Source organism: Bos javanicus, chromosome 9 (assembly GCF_032452875.1).
Source record: "Bos javanicus breed banteng chromosome 9, ARS-OSU_banteng_1.0, whole genome shotgun sequence".
In the NCBI taxonomy this organism is placed as follows: Eukaryota; Metazoa; Chordata; class Mammalia; order Artiodactyla; family Bovidae; genus Bos; species Bos javanicus.
Genome location: NC_083876.1, coordinates 76,134,846 through 76,151,312, shown reverse-complemented (window position 1 = coordinate 76,151,312; position 16,467 = coordinate 76,134,846). Strand labels below are relative to the sequence as shown.

The window sequence follows — 16,467 nt, the reverse complement described above, 5'->3', positions numbered from 1 at the left end:
AAAGAATCTGCCTGCCAATTCAGGAGATGCAAGAGACGTGGGTTTGATCCCTGGGTCCAGAAGAACCCCTGAAGGAGAAAATGGTAACCCATTCCAGTATTCTTGGCTGCAGAATTCCATAGACAGGTGGGCTACAGTCCATGGGGTCGCAGAGTTGGACATGACTGAGCAACTAAGGGCAACAAAACACTAATTGGCCTTTAGCCTACCCTTTGGCATTTTTCCTTAAACCCAAGGCTTTTATTATTTTTAAAGTATTGGCTGAGGAATTTTTAATAGAAAAATTATAATTAACATTACGCTTGGACCTTTGAGTTCATTTCTTTTCCTCAGTTTCACTTTTCCTTGCCTTTCTATGAATGAAGTCTTTATTTCACTAAGATAGGCTTAAGAGCTTACAACCTCTATTATGCTACTTATCTAGGGAATTCCAAGAAATAGCTAATTGCAAGATTCCACAGTATTCTTTTCTCCAAAAGCATGATTTTATTTTGTTCAGGGATAGCCTCTCAAAGTACAAAGTCAGGACATGATAGTGTGTTGTACAGCTCCTGTGTTGGGTGAATATATATTTACAGTTTTTAGATCTTCATCAATCTGCTGATCATTATGTAGCATCCTTATTTGTCTCTTGTCATAGTCCTTAAAGTATTTTGTTTGATATGAATATTGCTACTCCAGCTTTCTTTTGACTTCCATCTGCGTGGAATACCTTATTCTATTCTCTCACTTTCAGTCTGTATGTGTCCCTAGATCTGAAATGGGTCTCTTGTAGACAGCATGTGTACAAGCCTTGTTTTTGTATCCATTCAACCAGACTATGTCTTTTGGTTGGAACATTTAAGGTATATGTATGTTCTGAGGCTTCCCAGTGGCTCAGTGGTAAAGAATCCTCCTGTGATGCAGGAGACGTGGGTTTGATCCCTGGGTTGGAGAGATCCTCTGGAGGAGGGCATGGCAACCCATTCCAGTATTCTTGCCTGGAGAATCCTATGGACAGAGGAGCCTGGCAGGCTACAGTCCATTGGGTCACACAGAGTCGGACACGACTGAAGCGACTTAGCACTCACCATGTGTATGTTTTTAGTGCCATTTCATTAATTGTTTTGGATTTGTTTTTATAGATCTTTTTTCTTCCTTTCCTCTTTTGTCCTCTCATGATTTGATCATTCAATTTAGTATTGTGTTTGGATTCCTTTTACTTTTTTGTGTGTGTATCCACTGTAGATTTTTGGCTTGCAGTTATCATGAGGTTTTGATACTGTAACAGTCTATACATAAATAGGATTGTTTTAAATTGCTGTTTTTTTAATGTTAATTTATTTACTTCCATACTGGGTCTTTCTTGCTTTGTGCAGGCCTTCTCTAGTTTCAGTGATCTACGGCTACTCTCTAGTCTCAGTGCATGGGCTTCTCACTGAGGTGGCTTCTCTTGTTGCAGAGCACAGGATCTAGGTGCACAGGCTTAGTTGTGGAACATGAGTCCAGTATCTCCGAGGCATGTGGAATCTTCCCACACCAGGGATCGAACCTGTGTCCCCTGCACTGGCAGGCGGATTCATCAGGGAAGTCCCTGCTGGTGTTTTAATTCTGAATGCATTTCCAGTTATCTTGCATTTGTGCTCTCCTGTTCTCATGACTGCTAACTTCGATACCATATTTGTGTGTGGATGATTTCCTACCTTTATTGCATGTTTGCCTTTACCATTGAGCTTTTCCTTTGATAATTTTCTTATTTCTAGTTGTGGCCTTTTCTGCCTACAGAAGTTCCTTCAGCATTTGTTGCTAAGCTGGAGTCTTCCTCGAGGGCTCACACCAACAAGTACTCCCCCAGAATGACTGCCACAAGTGTTCACATCGAGCCACACCTGCCCCTCGACTGCCTTCACAGCAGACGTTCCAATACTTGCAGGTAAGTGTGGCTTGATCTCATAAGAGAATGAGGTCATTGCTTTTTTCCTCTGGTTGCTATCCACTTGAGGCCCTGTGTGTACCCTCTGAGAGTGGAGTTTCTGTTTTCCTTAGTCTGGTGGAACTCCTGCAATCAAATCCCACTTGTTTTCAAGGCCACAATCTCTGGGGCCTCATTAGCTCATCTTCCTGTTGCCAGACCCCCAAGCTGGGGGGGCCTGATGTGGGGCTCAGAACTTTTACTCCTGTGGGAGAACTTCTATGGTATAACTGTTTTCCATTCCAGTTTGTGGGTCGCCCACCTGGTGTGTATGGGATTTGATTTTATCACGATTGTGCCCCTCCTACTGTCTTCCTGTGGCTTATTTGTCTTTGGACACAGGGTATCTTTCTTGGCAGGCTGTGTTTTTTTTGTCCATGGTTATTTAGCAGTTAGTTGTGATTTGGGTTTCTGGAAGAAGAGGTGAGCTCACGTCCTTCTGCTCTGCCATCTTCAAACTCAAAGTTCTAGAATCGTATTGAAGTTGGTTTGTAGGCACCAAACCAGTTTTCCAGGACCAAAAATGTTCATGCTTTAGATGCGTATGTATAAAAGTTTTATTTCTTCCAGTGTGTGATAGAAGAGATCCAAACATTGAAAAGGTTTAAATTTAGAGGTATTATAGGGCTAACATTTTCAAAGAAAGAAATTGATAATTTTCAGCATTCTAAAGCAAACCTAGAAGAGAAAGCATTCACTCAGAACAGGCTAATTCCTTCCTTGCATCCTTTTCTGTCAGCAATGACGTGGAACTCTGTGGGCCTTGGATGTGCACTTGGGGGAAGTGGGAGAAAGTGAATACTCTCTAGACATCGGACCAGATCTCCTGGTTGAAAAGCAGACGCAACTCACCAGTCATGAAAATTTCCTAATCAGTGTAAAGACCTGATAAAGCGACATTACAAGTGAATGCTCAAATACTTGGTGATTCAGCCCCTTTTGTTTGGTTGGATTCCTGTACTAAGAAAATATTTGAATTCATCAGTGTGGCTTTGGGTTTATGGTTTCTCATTCTTTTCATTGCTCTTAGAATTTCATGAAAATAGCTTAGATCATGTTGCAAACTAATTCTCATAACTGGATAAAGACAAAATTATAACTCATTCATACTATAAATCTGTTCATATTTTTTGCTTTATTCTTTTTACAGTTTTATTGGAGTACAATTGATTTACAGTGTTGTGTTGGTTTCAGGTGTATAGCCAAGTGCATCAGTTGTACATATCTAAAAAGTGGATTTAAGTATTCTTTTTCCACATAGGTAATTAGAGTATTGAGTAGACTTGTGCTATACAGGAGTGTGTATATGTTAATACCAATCTCCCCATGTATACCTCCCCCGTAACCATAAGTTTGCTTTCTACATCTGTGACTCTTCCTGTTTTGTAAATAAGTTCATTTGTGCCATTTTTTAGACCATGAATTTAAAAATTACTTTTATAACTAGCAGGAAAAATATTTTAACTAGCAAAGAAGAAAAAAAAAAACCCTCCCATGCATTTTTGAAAGGCTGACTTTGCCCTTTGCATAGTGGTATCTCAGAGACAACACTGTACTTTCAGCAAAAATGGAATAAGTTCAAAGAACTCACATAACCCCTTCTAACAAATCACTTAAGCAACTTTTTTTGTGGCAAAATGTATATAACCTAAAGTTACTATATTAACTATTTTTAAAAGTTCAATTCATGGGCATTAAGTACAGACACAATGTTGGGTAATCATCACCACTCTCTATTTCTACATCATTTTTCATCATCCCAAACAAACTCTGAACCAATTAAAAAATAATTCCCCAATCCCTCTCAATGTCCCTGCCACAGAAGTAACTTTTGGGGTGTTATCAGGAGACCTGAACATGTACTCTTCTGAAGCAGCAGCTGTGAAAGCCACCAGTTTGGTCTACTGCTTCAGGTCTGCAACTATAGGACCCTAAGAAGGGAAATCCTGTCACTTATCTGGCCTCCCCACTGCCCCATAAATCTTCAAGGGACAAGGCAGTGCCTTATTCATCTTCTTGTTTCAGGGCAAGTATATGGTGAGAGAGACACTCAAACAAAATAAGAAAAACCAGGTTAGTGCTGAGTGTAGGCACCCAGAGGAAATAGTCTCCAGGAGCAATGGCTCTCACACCTCAGCCCCTTTCCACTGGCAGCCTGGACTCCTGAAGTAAGACGCATACCCAGGGAGTGTGTGTGTGTGTGTGACTTCTGAAGGTATAAGCAGCCTAGCTCAGGAAATATTGCCTATTACCTGAGAAATGCAAAGCCCTTTACCAGCAAATGCCTAAAGAGCGAGTTGATCAAAGCCCTGTCAAAGCATCCTGTCAACCAAGGTATTTCCTTTGATGCTTTGAGAGATAAATTTCTAACTGAACATGTTAAAAAGGACAGAGAATCCCCCTTAGGTTTAAGCCACATAATGCAGCAATAAGAAAGCCATGGCGAAGAAGTAGTAATACTGAAGAGATCAAACTTTCAGAAAAGTATTGAAACAGTGAAATAACTCTTTATAGATCTGCAACTCTTCTTCATCATCTATGCTGACAGGAGACAAGACAGATCTGGAGCAAACAAAAATCAACAGGTAATTTTTATCCAGCACACCCTTTATGAGGGGAACCTTGAAGTGGAGAAACTTACACCTTCCCTTCCTGCTTCTGATGCAAGGTGTACAGGCAAGCCAGCCTCCAGACAGGGTAATTTGGAGTGAACTGCTTAACAAGTGGCTGACTTAAAACATGCTAATATCAGTAGCAGAGATAAACAGATTCACAGTTAAAAGTACATCATAAAGCTCAAATTAAGATTATGGGGCTTATTTAAATGTCATGGGGTTGTCAATGTCAAAATGACTTAAAAATGAAACCCAAATTTCTCTTAAATGCTACAATCTGGTTTTAGTTATCTATTTTTTTTCCTCCCATGGGTGATTTCGATTTGGACCTCTTAGGAGGCACCTAACCATCAGATACACAAACTTTTCTTACATCTAACTCATTGTTTACTACCTTCTATGCTAAGAATTGCCCCTGTGAGTGAGTCCAGTCCAACAATGCAAAGCATTCAAAGAATTTTAGAGAATGTTTTTAGGCATAGTGGTCTCTACTAAAGAATTTAATACACTTTTCCTGTTTTGCTGAAACTTCATTGAGGGGGTAATTGTCTATTAAATCTTAACCTGTTAAAGCCTTTAAACCAATAACACAGCAATACTAGGTGATCCTGTTTTTTTCTATGTTTTATTTGTAATATGAATTCAGCTTATTCCTTTTTCTCCTTTTACTTCAAAAATTATTTTAGCAGGAATAATTGGCTGAAGGGACTAGAAATATAAATAAAGAACTAAAATTTAAAAGTAGATCAAAGCCTAAAGATGTAGAAAGGAGTGTACAGCCATTGGTACGTAGAACAGTGACCTGCAGTGGAGGGAAGCAGGTAGGATCGGGAGGAGCACATGGGATATTGGTAAAGTTCAGTGGCAGGTTCATTAGTTATCTCATTTTTATTCATGGTCTATAACTTATGAACCTTCCACAGTCTTTTGTATGTACCATACATGCTTGACTAAAAAATCAGTACCTAGAAATTTTACCCAAATTAGGTGTATTAATCAAACTGGTATATTAACTGCTGTAACTTTTGAAAAAATCGCACTCTTTCCCTTAAATGGGAAAGGACACAGGTACTGCACTTGGCCAGACCTGGATTTGTCCGCTGCTCCGCAGTCTCCCTGAATGTTTCCTCATGCACAGGTGGATTAGTGTGTCAGAAGTTTAAAAATGGAAACTTTAAGTCATTGGCTTCATTCTAAACTCTAGGAACAATCATTTTTAGGCAATATGATGGTATTTAAAAAGGCAAGTTTCTTGTGGCACACACAAATCTTTCTCTATCCTAACAACTGTACTGCTCATGAGAAATATCTCACTGAAATAGTATGGATCAGGCCTCAAATTACTTTTTAAAAAACGATTATTAAAAAAACAAGCCACAAAAAGCAGGAAGAAAAAAAGGATTATAATATGTACGATGCTATAGATACATTGAGTTGTATCCTCCCCAAATTCACAGAAGTCCTAACGTCACAGAATATGTACTCGGAAAAAGGATCTTTAAAGAAGCAATTAGGTTAAACTGAGGGCATTAGTATGGACCCTAATCAAATGACTGGTGTCCTTATAGGAAGAGGAAATCTGGACATAGACACAGAGGGGAGACCATGGGAAGGCACAGGGAGCAGGCATTCATCTCGAAGTCAAGGAGGAAGGCCTCCAAAGAGACCAGAACTGTGAGAAATTAAATTTCTATTGTTTAAGCCACCCAGTACTTTGTTATGGCAGTCCTAGCAAGCTAAGACATGTGAAATGTGGGAAATTAACAGTTTTGTATGAAAACCTTTGCTAAGTGATTCCCCAGTTGTTTTCAGCATTCTCGGCTGAAGACTGAATTACAATGAACAAGAGCTGGGAATAAATGAACTTTCCTGTTGGTATGTGCTCTCCCTGTTGAAGTTTAGCTGCTTACCTTTTCTTGGTATGCCCATTTGGCTTCTCATCAGGAGGCAGTTCAATAATGAGCTGACAGGACTGAGCATGATCGAAGTTGTTTGGAGTCTTTGGTGAGCACTGGGTATCCAACATAAATACCTGCACAGGTAGAGAAAGGTACAGTTCAGAGTGCCACCATCCTTGACCTGCCTCTACCAGGGATCAGCTGGATGGATGTTCCTCGGCCAGAGGCGTCCTCTTTCTCCTCATTTTCTCACCTCTAAAATGAGGTCAGTGATGGTTTCCTACTTGGTATGTTTGTTGAATTAAATGAATTAATAAGTGTATTAACACATGCAGAGCACTAGAAGAGTAAATATTCCCATAAATGTTAGCTGCTGGCACTAATAGTAATAACACTACTGCTTCTACCACCTGACAAGTCATTACATTCCAAACAGCAAGGACTGACATTTAATATTAAGAGTAAATAAAAAGGGGCTATGTTTGCAAGAGATCCTCTCTGGTTTAGAGGTCTGTTTGGTACATCTATCCTATGCAGGAATGGGAAATTAATTGGGACCTCTCCTTTCAGGACAGTGATGTGGCCATGTTACTCTATTAGACACTGGGAGAAGTGACTTAGAAAATAGTAACCACTGCTTGGATTCTGATCTAAATGATTTCATTTGATGTTATTTAATCCACTTTCATGACTTACCTTTGAAAATGAGTGTTTTTAAAGAACTTTCTTTTTCCAAATTTTGGTGGTGGTGGTTTAGTCACTAAGTCGTGTCCAACTCTTGCGACCCCATGGACTGTAGCCAGCCAGGCTCCTCTGTCCATGGGATTTTCCAGGCAAGAATACTAGAGTGGGTTGCCATTTCCTTCTCCAGGGGATCTTCTGGACCCAGGAATCGAACCTAGGTCTCCTGCATTGCAGGCAGATTCTTTACCAACTGAGCTATGAGGGAAGCCCCAAATTTCGTTAAATTATCATAACTGAATATTGGGTACTCCTGCCTGGAAAATCTCATGGATGGAGGAGCCTAGAGGGCTGCAGTCCATGGGGTCGCTAAGAGTCGGACACGACTGAGCGACTTCACTTTCACGCATTGGAGAAGGAAATGGCAACCCACTCCAGTGTTCTTGCCTGGAGAATCCCAGGGTCGGGGGAGCCTGGTGGGCTGCCGTCTATGGGGTCACACAGAGTTGGACATGACGAAGTGACTTAGCAGCAGCAGCAGAAGAGTGAATATGGGAGGACGGTTTATGACAGAAGAAGAAAGACATATTAGGAAATGAAAGATTCATTAGCTGTTCTTCTCCATTAATAATCTATTTCAGAACAGGATTCCATTTTCTCGCTATGTGGTAGGATGTGGTTGAAAAGACCATTGGAGGCACATGGAAAAATTCTGCATCTAGCCAGGTGGGATAGTTCCCTACTTGGAGAAACCACCCCTCTGGAGGCCCACACTCTTGCCTTCCCTTATGGTTCCTGGTCAGACTTACTGCTGAGGGGAGGGATGTGCTCAGCAGATGAAAGCGGAGCTGAAGGTGGGAGGTTCTTGTCCCACGTGCTGAGCTGAGGAGCAGACTTGACAAGAGACTTCTCCACTGACAATGTGAACGTGACTGAGTTCTTTACATTGATACTCGGGGCATCCTGGGTTATCAGTGTGCTGAGGGGAGATTCTCTTAAGAAGTTAAATAGATTTTGTAGAGAAAGGGAACTTTTGAAGATAAACCCCAACTCACTTCATTTTCCTAGTGCATATGCATTTATAAAAACCGCTTAATATTTTAAGCACTTGTATATGTAAACTATCTTCTGCATAGGAAAACACAATTCAAATATGTCTGTTGCTAATTCATGATAGAATTTAGCCAATCAATAGTGGTTTGGAATTTAGTCGACTTTTGTTCTTCCTCTATTATGAATAGACCTGTTATGAATATACATGAATTAAGGTACACTATTGATGAAAGCCCCATGCAGGGTTTCTTAGAGGCAGATTGACAGGTCACTTAAGTTTTTGAGTGCGTATCTGTGGCCCACAATAAAGCTAAGGCCTTCTGTGATTCATTGACCCAACAAACATTTAATAAGTGCCTTCTATCTGCCCTGTTCCAGGACTGCCAAGAAAAATATACAGAATATGTTCTCTGCTCCTGGCTTGGCTTACAACCAATATTTATGAATTCTGCCATGTGTTAGGAAGAAAAAGTCACTGGTACATGGTGATTCCTGCATGGACAAATACATTTTAATTTTACTGAGTTGTTAACATTCAACTCAAATTTATTAAGCTCTATGCTCCTTATGGGAGATATAGGAAAACACAAACAAGTTTGCCATCCTAACTTAAGCACTCATAGTTGAGGATTAACAACAATATTGCAGTAAATATTTATAAGCAGGGCAAGCAAATTATATATGGAGTGCAGAGTCCAGGTGGAAAAGGACCCCATGTGATCAGGATCCTGGAGGATGTAACAAGCTAGAGATGGTGAGAGGACCTTAATGCTGGTGATTGGGTTCAAGTTGTTTCTAGTAAAGATCAGCACTGGTCAGAGCCGGGAGGTTTATGTCCCCAAGGGAAAGAAAGGCAGTTTGGTGATGCACAGCCTTTGAGAAGGACCTCCAACAGCATCTCAAGCTTCCTGAGCCCCTGAGATCAAAAGCCCCCGCCCTTACCTGCTGAGCCATGGCTCGGATGCGCCAGTACTCGGCCTCGGCACTCGGGGAGGAGGACGGGGCGGCCACCCTCACCTGGCAGCCTTCGCCGCTGAAGCTCTCGGTGCCACTGTGGAAGCAGCCCAGCAGGTCCTAGGGAGCAACACAGTGGTCGTTTGCTGGGTGCGCACAGCTCCAGGCCCGGTCATGGATCTGACACTGCCACAGAGTCTGGGACAAAGTACTGACATGGCTACTTCGTTCTCACCGAGTGAGACCGCCTGCTAGGAGGCAGGCGCCCTGCTCTCGCCTCTGAGTGGCTCACCTTCACCGGCTTGAGTGTGGCCGAGAAGGCGTCCTGCAGGGCACAGCAGGCCAGCCTCCACATCTCCTCCGTGAACACGGGGCCCGCTGTCACGAGGACGTACCTGCCAGGAGGGACAAGTCTTGCATTCAGACGTTTTAATGTCACAAAAGGTAGGCCCTTCCCAGCGAGTGCCTAGATTTAGTCTGCAGTTTCCCTAAGACTTGCTATTTTTTATCTTTGGGTTTTGGGCTCCCACTATTTCCTAACCCACTGGATATAAAAATGGGCCCCCATTACAAAGAGGCCAATGTTTAAACTTTAGGTTCTCATGCAAGACTATATATATATATTCTATACAAATTTTCCTATTCTAGCCCCGTTTTCCACTGCTCCTCTACACATAGCGAAACAAAACCCCCTTGTCACTTGTAATTCTTATCTCTATGTAATTGTTCATGCTATTCCTCTGCTTACAAAGTCACCACCTATCAGAAGCTTGCCCACCTTGGGAGCGCTGACCAAGTATCATTACCAAAGCTCCTGCCAACCGCCCTGCTCCCCAGGCTTCTTGTCCTTCAATTGCCTTTTTAGTTCCCCCTCACTGTTATCACTCTCCCCATGACTCTGCCTGTTCTGTGCTTTAGAACACGTTATATGCTCCCGAAGGGTAGGTATCTTGGTCACGTCACTTTCTGGGCAGTAGAGCACCCTGTTTAATGACTTCCACAATATATATTTGCCAATTGAATGAAATGAAGAATTAGTAGCATAGTCATTTTTAATTTATAAAAAGTAGATTGCTACCACAAAAGAATTTAATTTTCCTGGACTTCATAATAAAAACTGTAGAGAGTCAGGAAACCTTTTTCTCACCTAATACAGGAGCAGCCTACTCGGGAGATGGTTTCTGTGGGCTTGGCTACACATGCTACCAGTAGCTCAAAGAGGTCCTTCAGCATGGTGTTGATCATGCTCTCATACCTGATGTCTACAGGGAAATCAAAGTGAGACTGCATTCAATGGTACTGCAAAGGAATGGGCTGAATGGCGAAAGAGGGAAGGCTGAGTGTGAAAACATGCAGAAATATAAAGAAAATAGAACAATGAGAAAAATGGCCATTACAACACAAATTTTCTTGGATTTTTATCTAATCTTGGCTTGTTCCATCCATTTCTGGATATATCAAGATGAAATGCATGAGGCTGACTTTTCAAAGTATATAATTCATCTACTTAAGCAGAATAGAACATATACTATTATACAGATTGAATACTAACTAGTAAAATATGTTAATTCTTAAAGGGAAAGATAAAACAAATATTCCTTACTGCTGCTAGTTGAATTATTAATATATTTAATTAAATACTCTTAGTAAACAAAACATCTTGTATTAACTACCACTTCTTGAACCTTTTCAGTTTGGCTTCAGTCTGCATACTGTCCCCAGACTAAAGAAAATAAGACCTTCCAAAATCACATTCTGTTTTCCACAAAGTCTTTGCAATGCAACACAACCAATTCTCGGTAGAATCTGCAAGGATCCTGAGCTGGGCAAAGCCCTGACCTGGACAGAAACACTACCCCTAGGAATGTGGTTGTGGCTACATGTGTTTCTCTTCTTTTTCAGTCCGTGTGTTTTGTGCTTAGTAGAGACCCCATTTCTTATCTTTGCTTTCTGACTCTCCTTTGGGGTCAAGTCCTCATGAGTTTCTCTAATCTCACCTCTTCCTTTATACTTCTGTACAACACCTTTCCCCTATAACCTCTAGGGCGAGCAGCAAGATTTCTCCTGTTTCCACGGCAAGAATCATGAACAAGAATCCATATTTCACAAATATTACTCCATTGGTACAACAGCTGACAGATTTCTCCTGCCTCTAGCTCCCTCTCCATCTGCTGACGTCGACATATCATCCACCCCACACTTCCAAATCTTTTCCAAAGTGCCACAGACATTAAGACCTCTCTCTTCACCCCTTACCTGTTAAGTAACTTCCTGCCCATAATTTGAGCCTTTCCTAAAACCACTCCCCAGATGCAACAGGATAATGGGATACATCCTTCCCTTACCCCCAGGCTATACAGATATTTCAATTTCTTACATATCAATACTTGAACTTGCCTTCCCTCTCCTAATGCATAGATATCCTAGACCTTATTAGGTGTTTTATCTTTTGCGTGCGTGCTAAGTTGTGTCCAACTCTTTGTGACCCCACAGACTATAAACTGCTCAGCTCCTCTGACCGAGGAGGACAGGCAAGAATACTGGAGTGGATTGCCATGCCTTCCTCCAGGGGATCTTCCTGATCCAGGGTTTGAACCTGTGTTTCATGTTTCCTGCATAAGGCTGGCAATGACCATGTAATTCTCTCTTAATAATTTCCAGGACTAAAATCACACACTGGTCTTTACTAGGCACTTTTAGACAACGATGCTACTAAACGACGACTCAGTATGAGCTGCTCTGGTACCACAGATACCTGAGTGGATAAAGCTCTGAATGTGCTCCACCACCAGCTCACAGGACAGACCAATGGCATGCTTGAAGTTAGCTGAGGCAATGTCCCAGTAAGAATGGTCTTTATGGCTACGGCGAAGCCAAAGAGACATCACAGGAAGGAGAAGGTGAACGACTGCATAGATGCCAAACCCTGGTCCTGAAAAAGCAAAGCCAGTGTCAGAATTGTGACCTTAGCACCTCTCCTGCAATTAAAGGGAAGCTCTCTGCCATCTCATGGCCCTGCCTATCTCTTTTGAAGGAGCTCTCCATTGTCTGAGACGGATCAGGGAATTTACCACTGACTGGGGAATATATGGTCTTTGGTGACATTTTTCTTGTTTCTGCATGATTTTAATTACACAAGAAATACACAAATATACTCACTACAAATTCAAATAATGCTGATGAAGCTAAAGCATCACTTGATCAATTCCTTAGTCCCCAGACATAAACATACAATACACACATGCATAGGGTTTGTACCCTTTAAACTGTAAGTACATATATTTATATGAAAAGAGGAATATAGTTTTATTACTTTTTATAAACGGGATATTGTAAACCTTGGTCTGTATTATTATTTTGCCCTTAACAGTATGTGTTAGAGATCACTCTTTGTCAGCAAATTTAGATATTCCTCATTTTTATTACTACATTCTTTTCCAAATTACTCAAAGTGTATATACATTAGTTTACTTATCCATTCCCTTACTAATGGACATTTAAGAGGTTTCTATATTTTGCTTTATGAACAATGCAGTAAGAATCTTTGTGGAAATGTTGATAGATTTTTAAAATTCTGATTACAAAAGCAAGGTATGCTTTTTATCATAAATACAGAAAACATCAGAATACAAAGGAAGAAAATATTTTGATGTGTTTCCTTCTAGTACTTTTTGAATGTACATATGTTTGGGTATCTGTATTTATAAATGCTTCACATAAAGTTGAGATTGTGCTACACACTATATATATATTTTAATATAGTGCCTTATAAATATTCATGTCATTAAATACTATTCACAAATATTCATTTTAATGCTTATAGAATATTACATGCTTTTACCATAATATACTTAACCCATTTATGTTGTTCATAATTATTTTGGTATTCAAGATGCTTGAGCAATTTTCATTATGTATAGATTTTTATCTTCATTACTATCAATTTCCTTTAATAGATTTCTAGAAGTAGAATTATTGGGCTACTTCACCCACACTTAGAAGAAAATGGCACTGACCAATAAAATAGATTTCAAATAATGGCATATAATTCATTCTATAAAATATCTGCTTATTCTTAGATAGAAAATCTTTAACTTTTTAATGCATAGGAGTAGTGATAATGGTTTTCCTAAAAATAATTCTGATATAAACTTTGTTATGGACCTTAAAATAGTATCAATTATCAAGTTATCATCAATTTATGTTGAATACAAAGCTCCTCTTATCACTATGGAATTAAATTGGTGGTTTCATTTGTGGTTCTATCAGTGAAACCTAAAATTTCTATAAAAGATTTCTTTGATCTTGGGAAAATTTGGCTGATTCAATGTGCATGCTAAGCCCTAACTAACTCATTACAAGAAAGAAATTCCCAAGGGCCACTTTCCCCCTGTATTATCAGGGTAATCACTAGATGTCTTTCCCTAAATTTAATCATCAATTCCCCTTATACAATTAAGATATTGCTCTCTATATTATATATACATTTGAGTGGCTGGTTCATATCAGTGGTAGATCTGGTGAGCCTACTGATGCCCTGGGGCTAAGAGCATGTGTGACCTAGCCAAAGAGGAAGGCTGGAACCATGGAACAGAGAAAGCCAGCTGGCTTAAGGGGACACTGATACCAGAGCTTTGGCCTGAATATTGTGGGGTTCAACACATTCAACTAACTGGCCCACCCATTATTTAGAAATGACCTGGTGGGAAACCCATAAATAGTACAAGGACATGTCTTAAAAGTCACTGAGTCGCAGCCATTAAAAATATATGTATTGAGCATTTGTTATGCTGTCTAGCATTACAGCAGTGAAACAGACACAGAAATACCTTGCTGGAAAGAGCTATATGTATAAAAATGCCCTGAAAAGACAGACATAAAAATACTTACCAGGTGTTTTGGTAACATCTCTCAACAGCTCAAAGAGCAAATCCAGAGTGGGGGGTTGGTGCTGACGTGGACAGTTGGACACAGCTGCTGTGAGCTGCTCCAAGAGGATGATCCAGACTTCGATCAGACCTGGAAGCCAAAAGCAGACCTCTGTGAAATTCAGCCTAGCAACACATAATCATCACAAGATCACGGTGAACACTATATGTAAAAGGCTTCTGTAAACTGCCTAGCTATAGGGATGTAAGCCGTCACCCCGTAAGGCAGCCTTCAGTGCCTGTAAATATGGACAAATTGATTTCCTATTCTGACAAAGTCAAAGGGGAAGAAATACTGTTCACAGGAGCTGATGATACAAATGATGCATCCTTTTAGTTCCGTCACCTTAATCCTTTAAAAATTTATTATAGATATATGTATAAACAAAAAGTTGCCATTTTAATATGTGTGATTCAGTGGTATTACTGCAACCATCATTACCATTAATTTCCAAAGCTTTTTCATTACTTCAGTAACTGGTAACAATAACTCTGCATTTTCCCCTTCACTCCAGCCCCTGGCAACCTGTGTCTGGCTTATTTTACTAAGGATAATGTATTCAAGGTACACCCATGTTGTAGCATGCATTATAATCTCATTAATGAATTGTATCCCATTGTATGTACACACCACATTTTGTCGAGGTACAAAAGTATCTAGAATAGAATATACAAAACAGCTCATTCTACATTTTGTTTTAATACTTCTAATTGTTCAGCAAAAGAAAACTATGAGAAGATCCAGTTTTTAAATATTCCCACTAAAAAAAAAATACTTCCCTAATTTTGAATATTCCTGTCAATAGGAGGCAAAACCAAAGTCATGGACAATAAGTATAAAAAACTAGGTGATAAAAAATTCTCATGAGCCTCAAAATGTAAGCAGGGTGGACAGACTAATTAATAGGTTATGCAGAGGACAGAAAAACATGTCAAACATCACTATAAGGGGTGCAACCAATAAAATCCAAGAGGAAAACTCTACAGGACAAAAACCTCACTCCTTCAACAAATAAACTTGAAGAGGAAGATCTATAGATTGACAAGGATTTAAGAGATGGAGCAGACAAGCATGTAATGTAGAGCTCACATGAATTATGAAAATTAACTGATATACTTTAGAAAACTGGCAAATTGGTTGGGTGATGGGTATATGAAGGTTCCTTATACCATCCTGTCTAGTTTTACATGTGTTTGAAATTTCCATAGGAAAATGGAAAAGCAGTTATTTGCCTTCAGAAACAGGAATACTATCTAAACGTATCAATGATAAGGAGTAATTTTTAACACCAACTTAAAGCCTTTATTCTTTTCTCTGATATTTTACATACATAACTTTAAAGCCCTTAATGAATTTATACTGTTGGAAATCTTAGATTGGTGCTTGGCTGAACTTGATCTGTTTTCTTGGGTGGGCGGCCTAGAATAAAAAAAAGATTAGCAATTTGCAAAAATGGGAAGGGAATGCTCACTGTTACTTGTACAAATGGTTTACAACTGTTTTAAAGACTGTATTATAGACAAGCAACTTAAGCTTTTAATTTTCTGGGTTGGAGTTTTAAGATGCTAAGTAAAAATTCTTACCTAATCATTTAAGTGAAAGCTCTATCAGGCAGCACCTAGCCACTTTCCAACATCTACTTGTTTTCTATATTAGATATTTATTCGTTCCTATAATTTTCCTAACAACTAGTCTGAAATTGTAAGGTTTCACTGTTAATGATCCCTATGCAAAACCGGAAAATTTTTAGACATCCCCATAAATGAATTTGCATCTGAAAAATAAAACAGAAGAATTAAAAACAGAAAGTAAATTAAAAAATCTTTTTTTCCCAAAAGTCCTTTTACAAGGGTTTGAAACACCTATGCCCAGATATTACATCCCTAGAAGGATATCATTTCCATTTTTAGGTCTAGAAACAGGACAGAGTAATCTGGATTAGAAGATAGTAAAAGTGAACAAGAGTGAACCAATCTGAAAATTATCCAGTTACTAGTTTGAACTGGAATTCACAGGAAATTACACAGGAACTAATTTGAAACATTCTTTAAACTTATTCTTTTAATGAGTCTTCAGCTTCACCCAGTCACAAACTGATTCTTTCTTCTGTAATGGCTTAATTTCCCCAGTCTCTAACCAAATAGTCCTATAAGAAGTAATTATATAATGACTGTGTTTCCTAGAAGGAATTAAAGACAATTATCAGTCATTTTAAGTATCAATGCACCAAATGCAACCACAACCCAATTTGCTAAATTCAAGAGAATTTGGAGTTAGAAACTTTGTTTAGTGGAATCTGCAAATCTACACTGGTTTCAGATGGAGGTAGCCATCTAAAAGGGGGGCTTCTGTGATGGCTCAGACAGTAAAGAATCTGCCTGCAATG

The 16,467-nt window shown here is 39.6% G+C and overlaps 1 protein-coding gene across 2 annotated transcripts in view; it reads right to left on the bottom strand.

Annotated features, from left to right (window-relative positions):
- The window catches only part of ARFGEF3 (ARFGEF family member 3), a 177,229-nt gene that overhangs the window by 11,052 nt on the left and 149,710 nt on the right, over window positions 1–16,467 (bottom strand). For both annotated transcript variants that reach the window (XM_061428114.1, XM_061428116.1), the window contains 6 exons: window positions 14,043–14,171; window positions 11,908–12,084; window positions 10,300–10,414; window positions 9,445–9,547; window positions 9,141–9,272; window positions 6,477–6,598 (listed from right to left, as the gene is read on the bottom strand). In XM_061428114.1, the coding sequence (XP_061284098.1) occupies window positions 6,477–6,598; window positions 9,141–9,272; window positions 9,445–9,547; window positions 10,300–10,414; window positions 11,908–12,084; window positions 14,043–14,171 (778 nt within the window). The remainder of the gene's footprint in view (window positions 1–6,476; window positions 6,599–9,140; window positions 9,273–9,444; window positions 9,548–10,299; window positions 10,415–11,907; window positions 12,085–14,042; window positions 14,172–16,467) is intronic.